The sequence below is a fragment of the Salmo trutta genome, chromosome 33 (genome assembly GCF_901001165.1).
Source record: "Salmo trutta chromosome 33, fSalTru1.1, whole genome shotgun sequence".
Lineage (NCBI taxonomy): Eukaryota > Metazoa > Chordata > Actinopteri > Salmoniformes > Salmonidae > Salmo > Salmo trutta.
The window spans coordinates 4,312,114-4,337,679 of NC_042989.1; the positions used below are offsets into that span (position 1 = coordinate 4,312,114).

Below are 25,566 nucleotides of genomic sequence, written 5' to 3' on the forward strand. Positions count from 1 at the left end.
TTTGAAATTTCCGTGTGGTTTATTTGCACTCAATCATGTGATAAAGAGCTGCAAGAACACATAGGGTAAAACAAAACCAAACCTCAGTGAAAACACAGTAGGCTATTCAGCACCAGTGAGGACCTCTTACACTGCAGTCATATCATGTACAGTGTGGTTTGGACTATGGCAAAACAATAAAGTATATTCTTCACAAACAAAAGTCATATGATATGTTCTCAGTAGCTTACAATGGAACAGTGTCAAGACAATTTGAACCCCCCAGAAAAACATCTGTGGTTTTCCGTTGACACAATCTTGAATAAGCATGCCGTCCAGTAATATAATGACAGTGCATCGTTGAATGACATTATGACATAAACACATAACAAACCTGAAGAACTTGCATTTGTATATTTCCATTTCCATTATAATACCCAAGATTCAGTCAAATGATAGATGATGCACTTCGCTTACCCAATCGACAGTGGTACAACTTTGGAAATGTCAACCCAAAAGATATACAAAACCGTCAAATACTTTTCAGTGCAAGACCAGAATTCCTCAGTGTTGTAACAAAAAAAAGAACCCCAAAGACATAAAAAAGTGTTATGTGCTCAGTAGTTAGTTTGCACATCCTAAAAAGAATCACAATCATAAACATGCTATCTCTAGTAACTGTATATGTGTTTAATGTGAGACTTCTCTTATGAGAAAAAGGCATTTCAGAGTGAAGCTAGCTAACTTGTCGCTAACAGACAGAGAAAAGTAAAGACATTTCATATCACCATTTACACATAGAATGATGCTAAATCTGAGTCATATCAGTGCCTCACATATAATTGTTCTATGCCACAACATACATACAGTAAACACAGCGTAGGTTCATTCACATTGATGGGAGATGAGATGACCAGGAAGGAAGAGAGTGCTACTATATTCTACTGTAAACAGCAACATAGAAGCTATAACAACTCTGAACTTACTTAGCCTACGTATTTTGATGACTTACGTCATCCTTAGTTGTTCAGGACTCATGATTATACTTTTGACAGTGCTGTAAAGGGAAATGACATCTTTTCAAATAACATTGTAAGATAAACTTTTTTTTTTAAGTATCAGCTTGCATTTGAGTTTTCGTCAAAATTAGACAAATGGAATCGTGAAGGGACCCGAACAGAAAAAAAGGTGTTTCACACAAAAATTATTAGATTCACGTTATTTCATGTCAAGTGCTTTGAGATATTGTGTAGTAAATAACTAATCACGTTATCAGAATTCATGACTGTTCTGTATTTGTAGAAAAAGTTGTTTTGTTACACATAAAATCATGTAAGGAAAAGGCAGCTAAGTAGTACATGATACAAGTGCAATATTGTAGGTTAAACAGTGAGGTAAACCAATTATCAACTCAACCCCATCCCCACCTCATCCCCCTAAAACCATTAGTGTATAATGACATTGAGTACTTTCTCTAAAATACATACATTTATCCAAAACAGTCAACTAGCAACTTAGCTACCGTGCAAATTTAGTTTAGATTTGTCAAAAATTTGTTAAGCCCAATATTGTTCAGGGTTTGACCATACAGGCAGATATTCCAACAAATATTAAAATGACATCAATGTCATATAAATGTTACTCAGACCCTGTCATCATATATACACTAAATACGTGATTTCGTTTTTTGAAATAACATGTAAGATTTTCTTTTCTTTCTATGCTTTCTGGGTGAACGTAACAAGCAGTTTGTCTTAGTTGGCCCTGAACTTTCCTTCAGGTTTCATTCTAATAGAGAACTACAGTAATTGTTTGGTTCTAGAACTCACTACTCTTCCACACAGTTACCAGATGCCACTGGATCGACCACCTGGGGGGGCCAGAATCCTCGCAGAAGATCTCTTTGGGATTTTATCATCAACCTGGGCACCTGGAGAGATTGATAAAACAAAAAGTGGGAAATAACAATCTGTCAGGTTAACAAAATGTAGCTAATTGTGCTTCTTTCCAGTAGAGATTGAAACACATAGATATAGTAGATACTGCATTAGAGATGGTGATTAATAAAGTTATATAGGCCTTAGAGGGAGAGATGCAAATGATACAATCCCAACTTGCAAAAAAGTGCTTTTTATAGGCCTATTATGCATTTTGTATAAACAAATAGAATATTCTATAATTGTGGTACATAAATGGTAAACTATTTATAGAATATTCTATAATTGTGGTACATAAATGGTAAACTACTATGCATTTTGTATAAACAAATATAATATTCTATAATTGTGGTACATAAATGGTAAACTACAAATGGTAAACTACAAATAGAATATTCTATAATTGTGGTACATAAATGGTAACTAAAGCGATGTGTGTGTGTGTTACCAGAGAGGCTGAAGCTGGACTCATGCAGGTCTCTCTGTCCTCCGTGCTTGGTGTGTGGTCGTGTTGGAGTGTCCCCATCACATGGTCCACAGTCCTTCTTCCCAGAATTCATCAATGCTACGTCTCCTACGTAGGGCTCACGCTCCACGGCCTTCAGGGCCTGACACTGAGGAGAGAGAGACACACACGTGCGCACGAGTAAGCAGAGATGCAAACACAGACACGCACACGCACACACACACACACACACACACACACACACACACACACACACACACACACACACACACCCACACACATAGACACACACAATAATTAGTCTCTGGTTACACACACAGTAATAATACTTTATGACAATCAAGACAATCTGAAGCAGGTATGGGAAAGTTTATATGATTCAAAGATCACCTTTCATCTGCTGCAAAATTCATAGGTAAAGGAACATTTTCAAATCCACATCCTGTTGATGGCTTTTTAGAATACCTTCTCCCGCTGCACCATTTTCTTGTAGAGGTAGTCAGGGAAGGTTCTGAGAGGATAAAACTTCCCAGAGCCCTCGGAGCACGTGAACACTCCGTTCTCATAGACCAAACGACCACGGCTAATGGTAACCAGGGGGACACCATGGCAACGAAGACTCTCGTACAGGTTGTAGTCTCCACCCTGCACCTGTGTGTCCACAGAGATGGTCCTGGACACAGAGAAATATATTGTCTTAACACATACAATAGGTTATTGGTCCTGTGTGGCTCAGTTGATAAGAAAAGCATCTGGTAAGTGGCTTATATTATTATTGTTACTCTATACTCTTAGAGGTAAAGGTGCCTGAAAGAACCTTTTGGGTTGCCACACCGGCGTAACCTTTCTAGTTGAAAAAGGTTCCTAGAGGAACCCCTCTGAAAAGGGTATTCGGGGAACCCCTGTGTAAAGGATCAAACCAGAATATTTTTGTGATACATTTTTTTCCCATTTTAATAATATATTGTAGAGGTGTCAGCCTATCAGATAGGAGGCGTGGCTTATTGAAGGCGTGGCTTTCAGATAGTTATTTTTGGCCACCCGTTAATGTAAATGTCATTCCTGTTCATCATGTTATGTTAGAATACTGCAAATAAAAAAAGTAATTGAACATTTTTCTATATTACATACTTTTATATAATATTTACATTACTGATTACACATAGTAATAAAGTTGCATAGGCTCTTGAGGAACTCACCTCTGTTAGCCTCATTAACTCTAAAGGGTGGCCCAAAAAATATCTATCTGAAAGCCACATCTCCACTCCAGGGTTCCCCCAGGAACCCATTGCTACATTGAACCATTAAAGATTCCTCCAAGAGCCCCTCAACTAACCAAAGGTGCAAATATGAACCGTTTACTAGCAATGGTTCCTCGAGTCACCACTAATTCTAAGAGTGTATAAAAGAAAAACCTTAGCATCCCCCAGAGGGTAAACGGTCGCCGTAGCGGTAGTAGTGAGAAGGGAGGGAGTGAGTGGATAGTGGATACGGTTACATACTTGGTCCCTTCAGGGTCCCAGACCACCACGTCAGCGTCAGCCCCTGGGATGATCCTACCCTTTCTGGGGTACAGGTTGTAGATCTTAGCTGCGTTGGAGCTGGTCACCGCAACAAAACGGTTCTCGTCCATCTTGCCTCCAACCTACAGTAGCAGAGGATTAAAATGATCCATGTCAGATGGAGAGGGCAGAGGGAGCAAATCTGTTATCAAGATGTCAAGCACTAGACTCAAAAAGCATATGTATTTGACAGGGACCATGCACAACATATATTGCAACAGATACATGTCCAACGGCAACAAGGTATCATGGTAGTAGTTAGTTACAGCAGTCACAATAGCAGATCTAACCTTTCTGTTGTCATTCTATACAGCCGTAGAGCTTTGCCTACGTACAAACAGTAGAGATACATCATGTTTGCTTACCACTCCTCTCTCCCAGATGACGCTCATGCGGTCCTGGATGCCCGGGACTCCGTGGGGGATCTTTGTGAAGTCATCCTTGCCCATAGCCTTCTGTTTGGTTGTGAAGGGACGGTGGTCAGATGCCACTACGTTCAGCGTGTCACTGTAGTGGGTCAGAGAGAAGGAGGAGAGGATAGGTCAGGGGGAAAATATAGAGAACGCAAATATAAATTCTATTAACTTTGATTTGATAACACTACGTTCAGAGTTTCACTGTTAAAGCCTAAAGAGAAGGAGGCGAGTACGGGTCAGGGGGGACATTTTGTTGACATTTTATAATACCAAGAGCAAAAATGATTTCTATATATTAATGAGAGCTACAAGCGCTGTTAAGACTGGTGCCTGGATTCAATCCAACACAGATGTATGATTTGTGCACAGCGGTAGAATTTAAAGGCAATTTCCCAGACATCACATTCGCTGAATAAATCAGCAATAATTCAGCAGGGTAGAAAGGAAATGTGCCCCTCTTACTTCCCAAGTAGACTTATCAGGTAGGTGTGTGTGTGTGTGTGTGTGTGTGCGCGCTCTTACTTTCCCAGTAGACTCATCAGGTAGTTGGGTGTGTTTGGGTCCAGGCGAAGAGGAGGAACAGTGACGTAGGCTGCAGCATGGGCCCAGTCCTGATGGTAGTACTGCAGACCGTTCAGCACCGCATGGGCTGTGGTGGTCTCCCCATGGACCACTTTACCTGTAGACAGATTATATAGATGGATTTATACATGTCCATATACAGTGCCTTCGGAAAGTATTCAGACGCCTTGACTTTTTCCGCATTTTGTTACGTTACTGTCACATCCTGACCAGTAAAGGGGTTATTTGTTATTGTAGTTTGGTCAGGACGTGGCAGGGGGTGTTTGTTTTATGTGGTTCGGGGTTTGTTGGGCTATGTACTTATGTAAGAGGGGTGTTTGTTTTATGTGTTTCGGGGTTTTTTGGTCTATGTTCTATGTTAGTGTATTTCTATGTTCAGTCTAGTCTATCTATTTCTATGTTTAGTTCATTGGATTGACCTTCAATTGGAGGCAGCTGTTCCTCGTTGCCTCTGATTGATGGTCCTATGTATAGGGGTGTTTTTGTCATGGGATTTGTGGGTAGTTGTCTCCTGTTTTGTGTCTGTGCACATGACAGGACTGTTTAGTGTCGTTCGTTGTTTTGTATACGTGATTTGTTTGTTTTTTCCTTCTTTTGATTTAACCTCTAGGGGCTATGTGGGACGCAAGCGTGCCACCCCTGGTACACCCTATCAACAACAGGTGAAATATCAAGAGCGCCAAATTTGAAAACAATTAAATGTCATAATTCAAATTTCTCAAACATACAACTATCTTACACCCTTTGAAAGATAAACATCTCCTTAATCTAACCACGTTGTCCGATTTCAAAAAGGCTTTACGGCGAAAGCATAAAGTTAGATTATGTTATGAGAGTACATTGACAATAGCTGTGTGTAATGTTTTGTCAATTCAAAGACAGGCGTCACCAAAAGCAGAAAACCAGCTAAAATTATGCACTAACCTTTGACAATTCCATCAGATGACACTCCTAGGACATTATGTTAGACAATACATGCATTTTTAGTTCTATCAAGTTCATATTTATATCCAAAAACAGCGTTTTACTATGGCGTTGATGTTCAGGAAATCGTTTCCCTCCAATAACCGCCAGTCAATCAGCACAACAAATTAAATAATTACTATTCGAAAACATTGGTAAAATATATTGTAAATCTATAATTCTTTGAATGACATCTCTTGAACGCAACCGGATTGCCAGATTTAAAAATAACCTTACTGGGAAATCACACTTTGCAATAATCTGAGCACTGCGCCCAGAAAAATACGCTTTGCGATACAGACTAACCGCCATGTTGGAGAGATCTAAAATCGAAAATACTATGTAAATAATCCATTACCTTTGATTCTCTTCATCAGATGTCACTTCCAGGAATCCCAGGTCCATAACGAAGGTAGTTTTGTTCGAAAAAGCTCATAATTTATGTCCAAAAAGCTCCGTGTTAGCACATGATCTATGCCCGCCGGACTTCACTTCATGAACGAGGGGGAAAAAAATATTTACGTTCGTTCAAACATGTCAAACGTTGTATAGCATAAATCATTAGTGCTTTTTTTAACCAGAACATGAATAATATTCAAGGCGGACGATTGCATTCTCTTTTAAAACGTATTGGAACGAGAGTACCCAACATGAACTCGCGCGCCAGAGTCTAATCGGCCACCACCGTTCCATGGCTCTTGTTCGGTCAGATCTCACAGTATAAGACTCAAAACACTTTGTAAAGACTGGTGACATCTAGTGGAAGCCATAGGAAGTGCTCAAAGATTAATAAGCCCCTGTGTGTTTCAATGGCATAGGCTTAAAGGTAATTCAACACATCAGGTATCCACTTCCTGTCAGAATTTGTCTCAGGGTTTTGACTGCCATATGAGTTCTGTTATACTTACAGACACCATTCAAACAGTTTTAGAAAATTCAGAGTGTTTTCTATCCAAACCTGAACAATAATATGCATATTACAGCTACTGAGTTGGTGTAGGAGGCAGTTAAAAATGGGCACATATTTTTTTCAAAATTCTCAATACTGCCCCCTAGCCCTTAATAAAGAAGATGAGTATACATGTTCCCGCTGCACCTTGGTCTAATCCTTACGACGCCCGTTACAGAACTACCCACCACCAACGGACCAAGCAGCGGGGTAAGGAGCTGGAGAGGAGCTATCGGGAGTCGTGGACCTGGGAGGAGATCCTAGCCGGAGAGGGACCATGGAGGAAGGCTGGAGAGGACCGGGAGTGTTTTGCTGGAACACGGTTGGCATGGAAGCCTGAGAGGCAGCCCCACAAAAATATTTTTGGGGGGCACACGGGTAGTTTGGCTGGGCCAGGGTTGAGCCCTAAGCCAACTCCCCGTGCTTACCAGAGGCAGCGTGGTACTGGTCAGGCCCCGTGCTATGGGGTGATGCGCACGGCGTCGAGGCCAAGCATCCACAGGCCGGTATGCTCGGTGCCAGCGTCCCGCATTTGCCGGGGGGAAGCGGGCACCCAGCCAGTAAGGGTGGTGCCAGTCCTGCTCTCGAGACCGCCAGTGCGCCTTCACGGCCCAGTGTATCCTGTTCCCGCTCCCCGCACTAGCCCTGAGGTGCGTGTCTCCAGTCTGGCGTCTCCAAAGCCAGCACCACGCACCAGGCCTCCAGTGCGTCAGCCCAGTCCAGGATGTCCTGTTCCCGCTCCTCGCACTAGCCTTGGGGTGCGTGTCTCCAGTCTGGTACCTCCACTACCAGCCCCACGCACCAGGCTTCCAGTGCGTCAGCCCAGTCCAGGATGTCCTGTTCCCGCTCCTTGCACTAGCCTTGGGGTGCGTGTCTCCAGTCTGGTACCTCCACTACCAGCCCCACGCACCAGGCCTCCAGTGCGTCAGCCCAGTCCAGCTCGTCCTACTCCTGCTCCTCGCACTAGCCCTGTGGTGCGTGTCCTTAGTCTGGCACGTCCTAAGCCAGCTCTACGCATCAGGTCTTCAGTGCGCAGTCCCCGTCCAGAGCTTCCGGCAACAGTGCCTCGTCCAGAGTGTCCGGTGACAGTGCCCCGTCTAGAGCTTCCGGCGACAGTGCCCTGTCCAGAGCTTCCGGAGACGGCCCACAGTCCGGAACCAAGAGAGACGCCCCACAGTCCGGAGCCGAGAGAGACGGCCCACAGTCCGGAGCCGAGAGAGACGGCCCACAGTCCGGAGCCGAGAGAGACGGCCCACAGTCCGGAGCCGAGAGAGACGGCCCACAGTCCGGAGCCGAGAGAGACGGCCCACAGTCCGGAGCCGAGAGAGACGGCCCACAGTCCGGAGCCGAGAGAGACGACCCACAGTCCGGAGCAGAGAGACGGCCCACAGTCCGGAACCGAGAGAGTCGCCCTACAGTCCGGAATCGGCGCAGCCAGAGTCGCCCTACAGTCCGGAATCGGCGCAGCCAGAGTCGCCCTACAGTCCGGAATCGGAGCAGCCAGAGTCGCCCTACAGTCCGGAATCGGCGCAGCCAGAGTCACCCTTCAGCCCGAGGTCTCCAGCGACGCGCATCAGCCCGAGGTCTCCAGCAACGCACATCAGCCCGAGGTCTTCAGCGATGCGCCATAGCCCAGAGACTTCAGGAGGGGTAAAGTTTAATGAGTATTTAGCGGGGGTGGACAGGGTAGGTTGGGGAGTAAGGCCGGAGCCTGAGCCACCTCCGTAGTAGGGGGTTGGGAGAGGGGGGTGTAGCACAAGAACCGTCGGTGACGGTGGCCACCCTCTCTTCCCTCCCTTTAGTTGGGGATTATTTTTTTGTTTGTGTTTAGAGTTATTGGATTAAGTTTTGTTTTGTTGTTTTAGGTGCTACCGGGGTCTGCACCTTTGGGGGGGGGGGGGGGGGGGGGGGGGGTACTGTCACATCCTGACCAGTAAAGGGGTAATTTGTTATTGTAGTTTGGTCAGGACGTGGCAGGGGGTGTTTGTTTTATGTGGTTCGGGGTTTGTTGGGCTATGTACTTATGTAAGAGGGGTGTTTGTTTTATGTGTTCCGGGGTTTTTTGGTCTATGTTCTATGTTAGTGTATTTCTATGTTCAGTCTAGTCTATGTTTAGTTCATTGGACTGACCTTCAATTGGAGGCAGCTGTTCCTCGTTGCCTCTGATTGAAGGTCCTATGTATAGGGGTGTTTTTGTCATGGGAATTGTGGGTAGTTGTTTCCTGTTTTGTGTCTGTGCACCTGACAGGACTGTTTAGTGTCGTTCGTTGTTTTGTATACGTGATTTGTTTGTTTTTTCCTTCTTTTGATTTAATAAAGAAGATGAGTATACACGTTCCCGCTGCACCTTGGTCTAATCCTTACGATGCCCGTTACAGTTACAGCCTTATTCTAAAAACTATTCAATCGTTCTTTTCCCCCTCATCAATCTACACACAATATCCCATAATGACAAAGCAAAAACAGTTTTTTTTGAAATATTAGCTAATTTATAAAAATAAAAAAACTTTAATATTACATTTACATTAGTATTCAGACCCTTTACTATTTTGTTGAAGCACCTTTGGCAGTGATTACATTATCGAGTCTTCTTGGGTATGACGCTACAAGCTTAGCAGACCTGTATTTGGGGAGTTTTTCCCATTCTTCTCTGCAGATACTCTCAAGCTCTGTCAGGTTGGATGGGTAGTGTTGCAGCACAGCTATTTTCAGGTCTCTCCAGAGGTGTTGGATCGGGTTCAAGTCCAGGCTCTGGCTGGGCAACTCAAGGACATTCATAGACTTGTCCCCAAGCCATTCCAGCGTTGTCTTGGCTGTGTGCTTAGGGTCATTGTCCTGTTGTAAGGTGAACCACCCCAGTCTGAGGTCTGGAACAGATTTTCATCAAGGATCTCTCTGTACTTTGCTCCGTTCATCTTTGCCTCGATCCTGACTAGTCTCCCAGTCCCTCCCTGCTGAAAAACATCCCCACAGCATGATTCTGCCACCAAAGAGTTAATCTTGGTTTCATCAGACCAGAGAATCTTGTTTCTCATAGTCTGAGAGTCTTTAGGTGCCTTTTTGCAAACTCCAAGCGGGCTGTCATGTGCCTTTTACTGAGGAGTGGCTTCCGTCTGGCCACTTTACCATAAAGGCCTGATTGGTAGAGTGCTGCAGAGATGGTTGTCCTTCTGGAAGGTTCTCCCATCTCCACAGAAGAACTCTGTCAGAGTGACCATCGGGTTCTTGGTCACCTCCCTGACCAAGGCCCTTCTCCCCCGATTGCTCAGTTTGGCCGGGCGGCCAGCTTTAGCAAGAGTCTTGGTGGTTCCAAACTTCTTCCATTTAAGAATGATGGAGGCCACTGTATTCTTGGGGACCTTCAATGCTGCAGATAATCTTTTGGTAACTTTCCCCAGATCTGTGCCTCGACACAATCCTGTCTCGGAGCTCTACGGACAATTCCTTCGACCTCCTTGGCTTGGTTTTTGCTCTGACATGCCCTGTCAACTGTGGGACCTTATATAGACAGGTGTGTGCCTTTCCAAATCATGTCCGATCAATTGAATTTACCACAGGTGGACTCCAATCAAGTTGTAGAAACATCTCAAAGATGATCGATGGAAACAGGATGCACCTGAGCTCAATTTCGAGTGTCATAGCAAAAGGTCTGAATACGTATGTAAATAAGGTATTTTTTTTTTATACATTTTAAACATTCCTAAAACCTGTTTATCGCTTTGTCATTATGGGGTATTGTGTGTAGATTTCTGAGGAAAATGTTTTAATTAATCAATTTTAGAATAAGGCGGTAACATTACAAAATGTGGAAAAAGTCAAGGGGTCTGAATACTTTCTGAAGGCACTGGACTGTGATGTGTAGTATTGGCCAGTTACTGTACAAGACAGACAGACAGACAGACAGACAGGCGGGGTTCCAAAAGCACTTGTGGTGAAGATCAGCCCAGACCAAGCCAGCAGAGGGACGCAAACCACATGAAAAGTAATCTGTGATATGCACAGGACAGGATACGACAGGACAGAACAGGACAGGATACGACAGGACAGGATAACATACGCCTTGGCCTTACCCTGCATCTTGGCTGTGGCAAGCACATCTCCTGCTGACATGCTGGACACGTTGACAAGGTAGATAGGACAGTGGGCCTGAAAGAGAACGACAGAGAGCGAGACAACATGTCTTAGAGAGAGTTTCACTAGAAGAAAGCATGCCAAATATCCATGCCAAATGCAGGACTAATTCCAGATATTGCAGGGTATTTCGGGGGCAGTTACCATTGTACTGAAGTGCTTGATGATAAAGAAAAATGCAACAACTTGACACAGAACACACACTCACCCTATTGGCGATGGTGATCGCCCGATGGGTGGCCTCTGCCTCCAGCTGTGAGAATGAAAAAACAACCGGATATTGTGTTGAGTTGGTATAAGACGATCCTCAATGCTAGGGTCATTACAATATTATGAAGGGCTGATATCTATAACATAGGCACTGGAAATGCTTCACTGGAAAAACAATAAGACTATAAAACTGTAATGGCTATGTCTATGAAGTCATGAAAGAAAAGATAAGGAGTATGTGTCCATTATGAGCACAGACTACAACAGTAATATATAATAATATAATGAGAATATATGCCATTTAGCAGATGCTTTTATCCAAAGAGTAAAGGGAACGTCTTACCTCCTCTGGTCTGCTGATCTCAATGCCCTCTGGGCCGCTGATTCCCAGGTCCAATGCCTCTTTGGCTCCCTAGAAAACACACAGGAATCCTGGTGTATGTGCTGTATCACTGATAGAAATAGGATGTGCACTAAATATGGCTGACGGTTCATCCGTCACGGAACGTTGGATGTCCTTTCAAGTAATTTTAACTCTATGGCAGGGATGGGCAACTTTGATAGGGGTGGGGGCCACAAAAAAACGGGAACTCATCATGATGGGCCGCAATAGTTCGTGGGTAAGTTACAATGGTCCCCCCCCAAAAACCGTTTCTCTATGGGCTCTGTCTCATCTCTGACCTTACCACACAACAGTCCTAGTCTTGTGTGAATAGAACTGCTTACTGTGGTGGCAGTCCCTCTGTCAAACCAGTACCAGTCAGTTTCTCACACTTTTGTAAACTGTTTGTGTCAGCCAATTTCTTACAGTTGGATAGATAAGTAAGGGTTTTTAAAAGTAATGAATGCAATTAAGCTGACTTTGTTGTATTTCTTTCTGAGCAAAGACATGATGGAAGAAAAGTCATTGATGTGGGACTACATATTGAACCAGATTCTGAGACTCACCTCGGCCACTAGTTCTCCGTTCTCAGCGTGTACACGGGCCACAGCCCCGATGTCCTTGCAGTTCTGTAGGGCCTGGAAAAGCTCTGAGTCCCTCAGCATGAACAGGTCCTTATAGGCCATGAACATCTGGAACGAGTTGATCCCTTTATCTCTCACCAGGCTCTCCATCTCAGCACGCACCTACAGGTCAGGGGTTAGAGGTTAGAGTTTTTATTTTATTTTATGTTTTATTTCACCTTTATTTAACCAGGTAGGCTAGTTGAGAACAAGTTCTCATTTGCAACTGTGACCTGGCCAAGATAAAGCATAGTGTCACTCCCTGACCTGAGACAGTCGTTTTTCTCTGTTTGGTTAGGTCAGGGTGTGACATGGGGTGGGCATTCTATGTGTTGTATGTCTATGTTGTTTTTTCTTTATTGGCCGAGTATGGTTTCCAATCAGAGGCAGCTGTCATTCGTTGTCTCTGATTGGGAATCATACTTAGGCAGCCCTTTTTCCCACAGTCAGTTGTGGGATCTTGTCTTTGTGTTGCATGTGTTTGCACGCATAGCTTTTCGTTCGTTGTATTGTTTATTGTTTTTTGCTGGTTGACATTTAAAATAAAGTATGATGAACCCAACTCACGCTGCGCCTTGGTCTACCTTTAACGACGGACGTTACACATAGCAATTCGACACATAGAACAACACAGAGTTACACATGGAATAAACAAAACATACAGTCAATAATACAGTAGAACAAAAGAAAACAAAAACTCTATATACAGTGAGTGCAAATGAGGTAAGATAAGGGAGTTAAGGCATTAAATAGGCCATGGTGGTGAAGTAATTACAATATAGCAATTAAACACTGGAATGGTAGATGTGCAAAAGATGAATGTGCAAGTAGAGATACTGGGGTGCAAAGGAGCAAGACAAATAAATACATACAGTATGGGGATGAGGTAGGTAGACAGATGGGCTGTTTACAGATGAACTATGTACAGGTGCAGTGATCTGTGAGCTGCTCTGACAGCTGGTGCTTAAAGCTAGTGAGGGAGATATGAGTCTCCAGCTTCAGAGATTTTTGCAGTTCGTTCCAGTCATTGGCAGCAGAGAACTGGAAAGAAAGACGACCAAAGGAGGAATTGGCTTTGGGGGTGACCAGTGAGATATACCTGCTGGAGCGCGTGCTACGAGTGGGTGCTGCTATGGTGACCAGTGAGCTGAGATAAGGCGGGGCTTTACCTAGCAGACACTTGTAGATAACCTGTAGCCGGTGGGTTTGGCGACGAGTATGAAGCGAGGGCCAACCAACGAGAGCGTACAGGTCGCAATGGTGGGTAGTGTATGGGGCTTTGGTGACAAAACGGATGTCACTGTGATAGACTGCATCCAATTTGTTGAGTAGAGTGTTGGAGGCTATTTTATAGATGACATCACCAAAGTCGAGGATCGGTAGGATGGTCAGTTTTACGAGGGTGTGTTTGGCAGCATGAGTGAAGGATGCTTAGTTGCGATATAGGAAGCCGATTCTAGATTTAATTTTGGATTGGAGATGCTTAACCTCTCTCGGGTATGTGGGACGATTTCGTCCCACCTACGTAACAGCTACTGAAATTCCAGTGGCGCGATTTTTGAATCGTTAGAAATACTATTACTTCAATTTCTCAAACATATGACTATTTTACAGCTATTTAAAGACAAGAATCTCGTTAATCTAACCCTACTGTCTGATTTCAAAAAGGCTTTACAACGAAAGCAAAACATTAGATTATGTCAGCAGAGTGCCCAGCCAGAAAAAATCAGACAGCCATTTTTCAAGCTAGCATATCATGTCACATAAACCCAAACCACAGCTAAATGCAGCACTAACCTTTGATGATCTTCATCAGATGACACACCTAGGACATTGTGTTATACAATACATGCATGTCTGTTCAATCAAGTTCATATTTATATCAAAAAACAGCTTTTTGCATTAGCATGTGACGTTCAGAAAAAGCATAACCCCCGCAAACTTCCGGGGAATTTACTAACAGTTTGCTAAATTACTCACGATAAACGTTCACAAAAAGCATAACAATTATTTTAAGAATTATAGATACATTACTTCTCTATGCACTCGATATGTCCGATTTTAAAATAGCTTTTCGGATGAAGCACATTTTGCAATAATCTAAGTACATAGCCCGGCATTACAGGGCTAGCTATTTAGATACCCACCCAGGTCAGCCTCCACCAAAATCACATTTCCTATAAGAAAAATGTTCTTACCTTGCTTGTTCTTCATCAGAATACACTGCCAGGACTTCTACTTCAATAACAAATGTTGGTTTGGTCCCAAATAATCCATCGTTATATCCAAACAGCGACGTTTTGTTCGTGAGTTCTAGACACTATCAGAATGCTTCTTCACGGTCCCGCGCATGGCGCATTGGCGTGTCAAAAATGTCTAAATATTCCATTACCGTACTTCGAAGCATGTCAACCGCTGTTTAAAACCAATTTTTATGCCATTCAACTCGTAGATTAGTGATAATATTCCGACCGGGAGTATGCATTGAGCCTAAACAGCCGAATAAAATTTCTCCTCAGAAGCGACTCATGCACGCGCCTCATTCAAAGGTCCTCGGAGCAGCCACTTACAAAAGGTGATAATGTGTTTCAGCCTGAGGCTCCCTCGTAAACCTTCAGTTATTTCCCGGGCTCTGAGAGCCTATCGGAGCCCTGGGAATTGTCACGTTACAGCTAAGATCCTTACTTTTCAATAAAAAGATGCAAGACGCACGACTCCTTGTCAGACAGGGTACTTCCTGCTTGAAACCTTGTCAGGTTTTTGCCTGCCATAGGAGTTCTGTTATACTCACAGACACCATTCAAACAGTTTTAGAAAATTCAGAGTGTTTTCTATCCAAACCTGAACAATAATATGCATATTCTAGCTTCTGAGTTGGTGTAGGAGGCAGTTAAAAATGGGAACATATTTTTTCCAAAATTCTCAATACTGCCCCCTAGCCCAGACAGGTTAATGTGAGTCTGGAAGGAGAGTTTACAGTCTAACCAGACACCTAGGTATTTGTAGTTGTCCACGTATTCTAAGTCAGAGCCGTCTAGAGTAGTGATGCTGGACGGGCGAGCAGGTGCGGGCAGTGATCGATTGAATAGCATGCATTTAGTTTTACTTGCGTTTAAAAGCAGTTGGAGGCCACGGAATGAGAGTTGTATGGCATTGAAGCTTGTCTGGAGGTTAGTTAACACAGTGTCCAAAGAGGGGCCAGAAGTATACAGAATGGTGTTGTCTGCGTAGAGGTGGATCAGAGAATCACCAGCAGCAAGAGCAACATCATTGATGTATACAGAGAAGAGAGTCGGCCCGAGAATTGAACCCTGTGGCACACCCATAAAGACTGCCAGAGGTTCGGACAACAGGCCCTCCGATTTTACACACTGAACTCTATCAGAGAAGTAGTTGGTAAACCAGGCGAGGCAATCATTTGAGAAACCAAGGCTGTCGAGTCTGCCAATAAGAATGTGGTGATAGACAGAGTCGAAAGCCTTGGCCAGGTCGATGAATACGGCTGCACAGTAATATCTCTTATCGATGGCGGTTATGATATTGTTTAGGACCTTGAGCGTGGCTGAGGTGCACCCATGACCAGCTCTGAAACCAGATTGCATAGCGGAGAAGGTACGTGGGATTCAAAATGGTTGGTTATCTGTTTGTTAACTTGGCTTTCGAAGACCTTAGAAAGACAGGGTAGGATAGATATGGGTCTGTAGCAGTTTGGGTCTAGAGTGTCACCCCCTTTGAAGAGGGGGATGACCGTGGCAGCTTTCCAATCTTTGGGAATCTCAGGCGATACGAAAGAGAGGTTGAACAGGCTAGTAATAGGGGTTGCAACAATTTCGCCAGATAATTTTAGAAAGAGAGGGTCCAGATTGTCAAGCCCGGCTGATTTGTAGGGGTCCAGATTTTGCAGCTCTTTCAGAACATCAGCTATCTGGATTTGGGTGAAGGAGAAATGGTGGGGGCTTTGGCGGGTTGCTGTGGAGGGTGCCGGGCAGTTGACCGGGGTAGGGGTAGATAGGTGGAAAGCATGGCCAGCCGTAGAGAAATGCTTATTGAAATTCTCAATTATAGTGGATTTATCGGTGGTAACAGTGTTTCCTAGCCTCAGAGCAGTGGGCAGCTGGGAGGAGGTGCTCTTATTCTCCATGGACTTTACAGTGTCCCATAACTTTTTTGAGTTAGTACTACAGGATGCAAATTTCTGTTTTAAAAAGCTAGCCTTAGCTTTCCTAACTGCCTGTGTATATTTGTTCCTAACTTCCCTGAAAAGTTAGGGGCTATTTGATGCTAATGCAGAACGCCACAGGATGTTTTGTGCTGGTCAAGGGCAGACAGGTCTGGAGTGAACCAAGGACTATATCTATTCCTAGTTCTACATTTTTTTGAATGGGGCATGCTTATTTAAGATGGTGAGGAAGGCACTTTTAAAGAATAGCCAGGCATCATCTACTGACGGGATGAGGTCAATGTCATTCCAGGATACCCCGGCCAGGTCAATTAGAAAGGCCTGCTCGCAGAAGTGTTTGAGGGAGCGTTTGACAGTGATGAGGGGTGGTCGTTTGGTCGCAGACCCATTACGGATGCAGGCAATGAGGCAGTGATCGCTGAGATCTTGATTGAAAACAGCAGAGGTGTATTTGGAGGGCGAGTTAACAAGATGAACACAGTCAGGAGTAGGGCTGTTACAGTGACAGTATTACAGCCACACCGACAGTCACGAGTCATGACGGCAGTCAAAATGCAAGTGACCGTTTAGTCACGGCTTCTCCAAGCTCTGATGCTGCTGCTGGTCATTAGTAGCCTACCAAACTTGCTAACTGCCTGGTACTCAGCACTCTATTGTCCCTCTAATCACTCTGACATCAATGCAAATGTAATCAAAAATCGAATCAAACACTTCATGAGAGCCCATGAGCTCATGTTCCTCAACATTTCTATAAGCTATGCAATTGCGTGAGAAAACAGAGTGATGGCCTCTGTTAAAAAGAGGAGGATCCCATCAGCTTTCTATAGGCTAGACCTATTATATTTTTTTCTCAACTTTCCTAATATTAATTAAGCACATTGCTTCTCTTTATAACAGTTGTATAGTCTACCTGGCTGGCATGAAAATGAGCCACGGGAAACACGTTCTCCATACGCTATTTAAGTGCATAGATGACATGTATTTTTTTCCCCGCCACTGTTTCGATTACAGGTGCATGATAACGGTCCATTCTAAATCAAAACAAATTTCACACACATATTATTTAGTATATGTAAAGATTAAATCAAGAATAGTCTGATGGGTGACAATATTAGCCTATCACTTATATATTATCACTTGAGAATGATAACCAGTTTAAGGCAAGAAAACCTGCATGCTTTTTTATGTGACTTTTTCAAATCATAGTCCCACACCTCATGTAGCTTAGCCCATAGGCCTATATGTTCTGATAAGGTTTGTATCACAACTAAACTGGCCAAATAATTTCTTAAAATTAAGCACATTAATCCGCTATACAATGTGTATAGAGCCTAACTGGCATACATACGCAGTGCGTGAGTTTCGAGCTTGGGGAAGATAATTTGAACCCATAAAAATGCATCTTCATAATAAAAGCATTACATGCACAATCGCATTTGCGGTCACTTTTGATAATGGTGTTTTCCTGCTAATGGAACATTCGCGCTTATAGCATACTGCCGTGTGCACATTGCTGCGCGTATAAAGTGAAGAAATAGCCTAATAGTTAATTAACATTTTAAGCTAAACGTTCTGATCTGTTGCGTCAGGCTCATTGCTCATTGTCCCAGACTATCCTAGACTATGTGTGGAATATTTATTTCTCGCACAGAATAGAACACGTCAACTTTTGTACAATGGGGGATAGTAGATTGACATAGGCTAGTAGTGCTTTTGCTGTTCGTTAGGCCTACCCATCTTGTCGGCTGACGAAAAGTAAATGTGGACAGTTCTTCCAATATCTTCAATATGCGCCTCGGAATTTGCGCAGTTGCATCCCCGATGTGTCTGTCTTCACTTGTTTGTAGCCTGTGAGAAAGACCCGATCACGTGACGGACAGCCAGCAGTTATTTCCTTGACAATCACAGGCTGACAAAATGGCATGACCGCCACAGCCTTAGTCAGGAAGCCATAGCGTTTCTGGGGGGGGGGGGGGGGGGGGGGGGGGGGTGCCCCGTGACAACAATTTTGGACCCCCTTGTGGCCCCCCTAAATGTGGAGTATGAAATCATTTTTACATAACTCATTTTTGCTGTCTTTCTTTTTTTACATCCATTATTAGACAGTGGCAACGATGATGATTATGAACATGGTCTTTTGCCTGCTAATGCCTGCAATGCAGTGATGAAAACGATATGACAACAATAACGTCTAATGTAACTGGCCCCTCTAACAATACAACTGGCCCCAGCTTGGCCCCCCCAGTTGAAATGGTCTAGAACCGCCACTGGTCAGGAGTCATACCTTTTCATACTATTGTGCCAACCTGAATCATAGTGTGTTGGCATTGATATTTTCCTTTCAGTGACTTTTGCAGCACAGTTCCAGCAACTATGGTGGATGTGTAACCAGGTCAGTGCAGTACAGATCTTAGCTCAGTTAAATGAAAAGGGTATAAACACCAGTTATCAAGGGAGTGTGACAGTTACCTTGGGCCCCCACCAGGTGACCCCCATATGCAGGGCGTAATCGCAGCAGGCTTTATTGTCGGCCTGGGAGCGAGCCTTCTCGTAGGCTTCCAGTAGAGATTCATTCTTCTCTGGTAATACATGTCCTATGACCATGGTGGTACCTCCAGCCAGGGCTGCCTGTTGACAGAACCACCAGTATCTCAGATCAGAGAAGAGACAGACATTACAACTATGGATACCACTTTACATAAAGGTATATTATACTGAACAGAAATAGAAACGTAAAGTGTTGGTCCCATGTTTCATGAGGTGAAATAAAGTATACTTTATTTTCTTCCATACGCACTAAAATAGTATTTCTCTCAAATTTTGCGCACAAGGCCCACCAACTTGAGGAGTATTTCTGTCCGTAATAAAGTACTTTTGTGGGGAATCACTCATTCTTATTGGCTGGACCTGGCTCCCAAGTGGGTGGGCCTATGCCCTCCAAGGCCAGCCCATAGCTGTGCCCCTGACCAGTCATGTGAAATCCATAGATTAGGGCCTAATGAATTTATTTAAATTGACTGATTTCCTTATATGAACTGTAACTCATTATAATTGTTGAAATTGTTGCACGTTGCATTTATATTTTTGTTCAGTATAGGTACTACGTTACATTAAGAAATACTTTATAAAAGTGTTTGTAAATGGTTTATAAGTAGGAGGACACTGAGACACAATACATTTAAGTATCGCTATGCAAAGGCTCCATAATGATGTCTGGTCTGGTTAATTAATGCCAATGACAGTATAGGGTTAATGCATGCATCCATTATCCTCTATAAATTCCGGGGCAAGACTTAATTAACATGCCAACATACCTCAGGTTTAAAACCAACAGTAAAATGTGTCAATTACCCCTAATGTTTACTGGATGGGAGGTGAAAAACATCAATCAGTAACTAGATTCGACCACGGGAAGGGGACTGGGAGATAACCCATGGGGTATAATGAAATGATATTACAGAGCATGATGATGGTCAGTGAGCTAATGTATATCAAGGAACTGCGAGTCCTTTCATTGTTTATTACACTATCAATCAGCTATTCATTTAGGGCTGTATATCTGAAGCAAAGGCAGACGTACTAGATCGAAAATGTAGTGATGAAGAATACATTGTATGGCCATCGAAATAGTAAAACAGATATATATATTCCAGAGGATACATTTCTATATTCATAGATTCCAAGGTATAAAAGGTCACTACTGCTCCATTACATATTTGTGAGTGTACTAAATCCTTACAAAACCAGGTTGATACTGATGTAAACAACAAATACATTCTATATGAAATCTTTCCAAATACTTGTAGTCTGTTGCTATGTGTAGCTAAGTGAATGCTCCAAAGAGCATCTTTGAGTCAGCTGACCTTAGAGAGAGTGGAGTACTGTCTGGTAAGGACTGGGGGTGTGTCTAGTGTTTCGGAGAACTATTGTCTTCAAGCACAATGGCCTGAGTGAAAAGGCTTCGCAGCAGTCTTTGCAGCAACCCGATGGTAGCCATGGAAACAGAAACTGATCTGCATTTGTCTCTGTACTCTAGCCCGGGCAGCACGGCAGCAGCTGCCCGGCTAGACAGATCCGCCAACCCCAGTATAGCAGAACGATAACATCTCCTTGGCTAGCTTGTCGTTTATGTCTAAAACACAGTTATGTTCTCAGACTCTATGTGTCATCTCTGGGTGGTAGAGCATAGAGAATGATGATTGATGAGTCATGCATGCCCTGAGGTGATCTGGGATAGCCCCAGTCTCAGTGTGTGCCCCTCCACCATTTTCTCTCTGTCTCTCTCTCTGTCTGTCTCTATCCCTGTAGCATCTTCTCTCTCTCTGTCTCTCTCTCTCCCTGTCTCTCTCTCTGTCTCTCTCTGTCTCTGTCTCTCTCTGTCTCTATCCCTGTAGCATTCTCTCTCTCTCTCTCTCTCTCTCTCTCTCTCTCTCCTGTCTGACTGCATCAGGAGTCAGCACACCCTGCTACAGCTTCCATAGCTTTCTGCCACATTATCCATATAAATCATTTATGGGGTAGGTGAGATATGTAATAAAATAAAGATTACTCAGAATAACAGAGAATATTATATAATAAATATCTTGAGTCAGCAGCCTTATGTATCCACTATCTTTGTCTAAATCAAAGAAGCATCTCTGAGTCTGAACCACGCCCAGTTGATTACCGTAGTAGTTCTCTGAATATTTCTTGGTCTCTACCCAAATCCCTAATCAACCCCTAGCTCCTAGCTACTTCTGTAGATCAAAGAGTAATTACTTGGTCATTTGGTAATTACTTCAACGTGCCTTCTGATAGGCTGAGTGGGGTTTTGGCCATAGGGCCTATTGCTTACACCTATCCAAATCGTTCACATCTACAGGACAGGAGTGTCTAGGGATGAAGGGATGAGGGGCTAGGGCAGGGGTGGGCAAACATTTGGCTCGAGGATTTTGAAATTCAACGGAGCGACGCATTTTTGGGGGGGGACCAATTGTTTGTTGAAATCCATTTGCGGGGGCCTCCCGAGTGGTGCAGCGGTCTAAGGCACTGCATCGCAGTGCTTGAGGCGTCACTACAGACTCGGGTTCGAGTTTCCTCTGACATATTGGTGCGGCTGGCTTCCGGGTTAAGCAGGCATTGTGTCAAGAAGCAGTGTGGCTTGGCTGGGTCGTGTTTCGGAGGACGCACGGCTCTAAACCTTCGCCTTTCCTGAGTTCGTACGGGAGTTGCAGCGATGGGACAAGACTGTAACTACCAATTGGATACCACGAAATTGGAGAAAGAAAAAAAAAGATGTCTCGCGGGCTGGATTGAAGTGCCCGGCAGGCCGGATACGGCCAGCGGGCCGTACTTTGCCCCCCCTTGTGGGGTAGGGGTTGACTTGGGATTCAGAGTCTGTCTCCACCTTAAGTCTGAGGTTACTTTCTCACACTCCAAGGCAAGCTGGGAAGATGAGTTTATTTAGTTGCCATGGTACATGGCGGTCCACTGGGTTACCAGGAGAGGAAAATATGTTTGACAGATGGTCGTTTCCCACTAGACTGGGCCAATTATTGTGTATTAAATGGTACATACTAATTATATATCTGTCTTTCCAGTTCAGTTTAATGACCTGCCATATTAGTATAATGTATTACTAAATTCCCAGAGGGTATTGTAATAATGACGTCATTGCAACCATTTTGCTTCCACTGGGATTTGAAGTGCTGTAACTGAGTATTTGGCATTTCTAGACAAACATTGCCACAGGTTTCTACCAAAATACACACATAGGGAGAGTAATGCCAGAGTCCTAAAGCACCAGATCTTTTTATCAATGAACCAACCAAACAAATGTGATTGACACAGCCCTTTTTGCAACCACATATCACAAGGTTTTGTTCAGTAACCCTGCCTTAATCTCCAGAGCATGCGGCAGCACAGCGGCAAAGAAAATCTCCCTAGAAGGAAGAAACCTGGAGAGGAACCAGACTCAGATGGGAGACCCGTCCTGCACTGGCTATACCGGGTTACTGAGGGTAATGCCAGTGTCCTTAAGCATGGTATTTCCCTCTCAACCTCACAGACAGTCGTAGAAAAGCTGTAGATCATTCATACCTTGGTGCCGCTATAGTAGTCATCCACGGTGGTAGCGTTCATGAAACTCTGCTGCAGGTGCACGCTGGTGTCAATCCCCCCGGGGAGGACCAGTTTCCCGGAGGCGTCAATCACCTTGGCCCCTCCTGGGATCATCAGCCCCTCCCCCACCTGCTGGATGATGCCGTTCTCAATGTACACATCCGCCTCCTGCGTGACATCATCGTTCACCACCTGGTGTCAAAAGGGAGAAAGAAAATGCACTAATCTGGTGCTGGAGAGAATCAGGTGTTGGACAGGAGAAAATGCATACATGAAACAGGTAATATCTGCAATTCTGTAATGCTTCACAAGAATTTATTTTAGATGAACATATAACAGCCCAACAACAACAGTCAACACAACACACCACACCCACCTTGCCACCTTTGATTAGGATCCTGGTTGTCGCTGAACTGGAAGACATGATGGCTCTGGAAGAGAGAGATCAGAAGTGAAGGGTTAACAAAAACACTACCGTGCTTTTCTCATTTGTGGTGCAGGGAGTTACAGCCCCAAAATTGATATTGTAGAAGAAAAAATGTTTTTTAGACCTCTGCATATTTTCTCAGGAAGAGACAAGCAGACAAAAACAAAAAAAAATGTTTCACTCTCATGGAGAACGGTATTAATTTCTGACCAGTTATACCACCTCAACTACAACTTGGCATACAAGCTCTGGTACCACTAACTGTCTTTGGCATTACATTCAGATGTGAGGAGGGAGTGACCCACTGAAGAACACAAATGAATCGCTGTGTTCTAAAACAAGCTATAACACAATAAACATTGTGTTCTCTACTTGGCATGGCCAGGCTGCTGTGACATCAACGAATGGGCCTGAGGCGGTGTCTGTCACTGAGTATGACCACACATCCCTTAGCTTAGCTGTCTGTCTGTCACTGAGTATGACCACACATCCCTTAGCTTAGCTTAGCTGTCTGTCTGTCACTGAGTATGACCACACATCCCTTAGCTTAGCTGTCTGTCTGTCTGTCACTGAGTATGACCACACATCCCTTAGCTTAGCTTAGCTGTCTGTCTGTATGTCACTGAGTATGACCACACATCCCTTAGCTGTCTGTCTGTCTGTCTGTCTGTCTGTCTGTCTGTCTGTCTGTCTGTCTGTCACTGAGTATGACCACACATCCCTTAGCTTAGCTTAGCTGTCTGTCTGTCTGTCACTGAGTATGACCACACATCCCTTAGCTTAGCTTAGCTGTCTGTCTGTCACTGAGTATGACCACACATCCCTTAGCTTAGCTGTCTGTCTGCCTGTCTGTCTGCCTGTCTGTCTGTCTGTCTGCCTGTCTGTCTGTCTGCCTGTCTGTCTGCCTGTCTGTCTGTCTGCCTGTCTGTCTGTCTGCCTGTCTGTCTGGACTAAAACTGTTCAACAAGTCACACACTAGTTCACACCTTTCATCCATAACAGAATTCCATTTTTTATTTTACTTCTAAAAACTAAATGTAGCACGTTATAAAGTGAACATGTACATACACACTGTGGTACGAGACATAGAGGAATTTCTTATCGCGTCAGAACGTTAAAATATTTCAATATTCCAATACTATAATCTTTCTTGGATGAATATGATTAACATCCCCCAGGGACTCCTCCTCTTTATGTGTTGTGTGTCTAGGTGGGTGTGGGAGTGGTAATGTATGTGACAGTGTGGGGTGCGGCAGCCAGCAAGTTTACCACATGCCCTCTCTCCTCATGGATCCAGATTTGGAGCTGAGATCATCTATATAAAATGATGACTAGACGACATCTTGCACATGAATGCTCAGACTCAAATCAAGGCCAACTGTAAAGGCAGACAGCCGAAGTCTAAAATGTCATATCATGTTCATTTTGAAAGGAAGGGAATATGCACCAACCATTGGTTATCCATCACTTCCACTGACCCACATCTAATTGAGTGTTCTAGGATTAAGGATCAACGAAATAAATGAAGTCAAAAAAACTATATGCCTTTCATGAATAGAATAGAAACAAATAGCCTACAGGCTACTTCAAAAAGAATCGACTAATTTTAGGGTGGAGCACAACTCATTAGTCTAGGCGAGCGCATAAATAAAAGGCAGGCAGGCTTCTGTAGCTAGCCTAATTGTCAGAGCTAAATCTATTACTATTACAAACGGCGTTTAGGATATTCACACACAATTGACATGAACCTAGAAATGACAGTAGCCAACGTAGATATTTCTTTGGAAAATTGGTCATGGAGTTTGAAACGTCCCAAATTGATTCCCTCATAAAGTATAGCCATTTCAAGGTTTATAGCCTAAACCTGTTATAGGTTAGTCTGTAACAAATACGGACAGGACACACATTTCATTTACTTCGGTTTTAAATCACTATGTAAATAGATCTAAAATGATAAATTCCACATCGCACTTGACACAAAGAAACACCGGCCTTCATCACTCAGGATACATAACCGACCCAGAAAACGATTCCCAGAAAACGGTTTCCAAAACCCTCCCCATGATAACGGAACACTCCATAATAATCACCCTCTTCCATCCCACCTCCTAAAGATCATGTTGCACTTGCATCGTAGTAATCGATGGGCCAAATTCATAGCAAGTGTAATTGGATAGTTATAGTATTTCGCCTATGTTCCCATTCTGAGTCCCAAATACCGTCTGCCGGTATGATCATGTAGGTTCTAATTTCGACTACACCCCCAAAAAAGCCAATGGCATGAAAGGAATCAGGATGGCAAAATCAGATATGAAAAATACGCAGTCAGGACTCCGGGTATCAAACCCCTTACAGACATTCGGGCTGTCGCCATAAGAAACAAAGTATCCACATAAAGAAAGCATCGGTGTCTAGGGACGATCCAAACACCCGCATAGTCTGGGCCCCCAAGTCAAAGCCTCTTCACATAATTCTTAGTAAACTGCCTATCAGTACGCTAAGGTTGCAAATCTCGATCGCGCTCCACATACCTCTCCTAAAGGCCTACGGCTCCACAACGCCTTTTCGGTTACTATATGATAGCCTACAACAGCACCAATCCGTTGAATGAGACGAACACTTGCTGCAGCCAGGGGCAGATGCTTCACTCTGAATCCAGC

The 25,566-nt window shown here is 43.8% G+C and overlaps 1 protein-coding gene across 2 annotated transcripts; it reads right to left on the reverse strand.

Moving 5' to 3' along the window:
• LOC115172263 (dihydropyrimidinase-related protein 5) lies at nt 1-25,566 on the reverse strand. 2 transcript variants are annotated; one of them, XM_029729540.1, is made up of 14 exons: nt 25,438-25,566; nt 22,856-22,910; nt 22,459-22,671; nt 18,850-19,008; nt 12,144-12,323; nt 11,539-11,607; nt 11,194-11,238; nt 10,925-11,000; nt 4,883-5,039; nt 4,310-4,451; nt 3,885-4,027; nt 2,848-3,055; nt 2,365-2,530; nt 1-1,909 (listed from the first exon to the last, which is right to left on the reverse strand). In XM_029729540.1, the coding sequence occupies exons 2-14, from the start codon at nt 22,901-22,903 to the stop codon at nt 1,824-1,826; spliced, it is 1,692 nt and encodes a 563-aa protein (XP_029585400.1). In that variant the 5' UTR covers nt 22,904-22,910; nt 25,438-25,566; the 3' UTR covers nt 1-1,823. The 2 variants fall into 2 exon arrangements, with proteins under 2 accessions (XP_029585400.1, XP_029585398.1); XM_029729538.1 differs by lacking the exon at nt 25,438-25,566 and adding an exon at nt 23,031-23,179.

Bases quoted from the DNA above. Each gene is read 5' to 3' on its own strand.
- LOC115172263 (XM_029729538.1), bottom strand. The intron at 11,608-12,143 runs GTGAGTCTCAGA...TGTGTTTTCTAG, and splicing joins ACGGAGAACTAGTGGCCGAG to GGAGCCAAAGAGGCATTGGA. The intron at 4,452-4,882 runs GTAAGAGCGCGC...GACCCACTACAG, and splicing joins CTGATGAGTCTACTGGGAAA to TGACACGCTGAACGTAGTGG.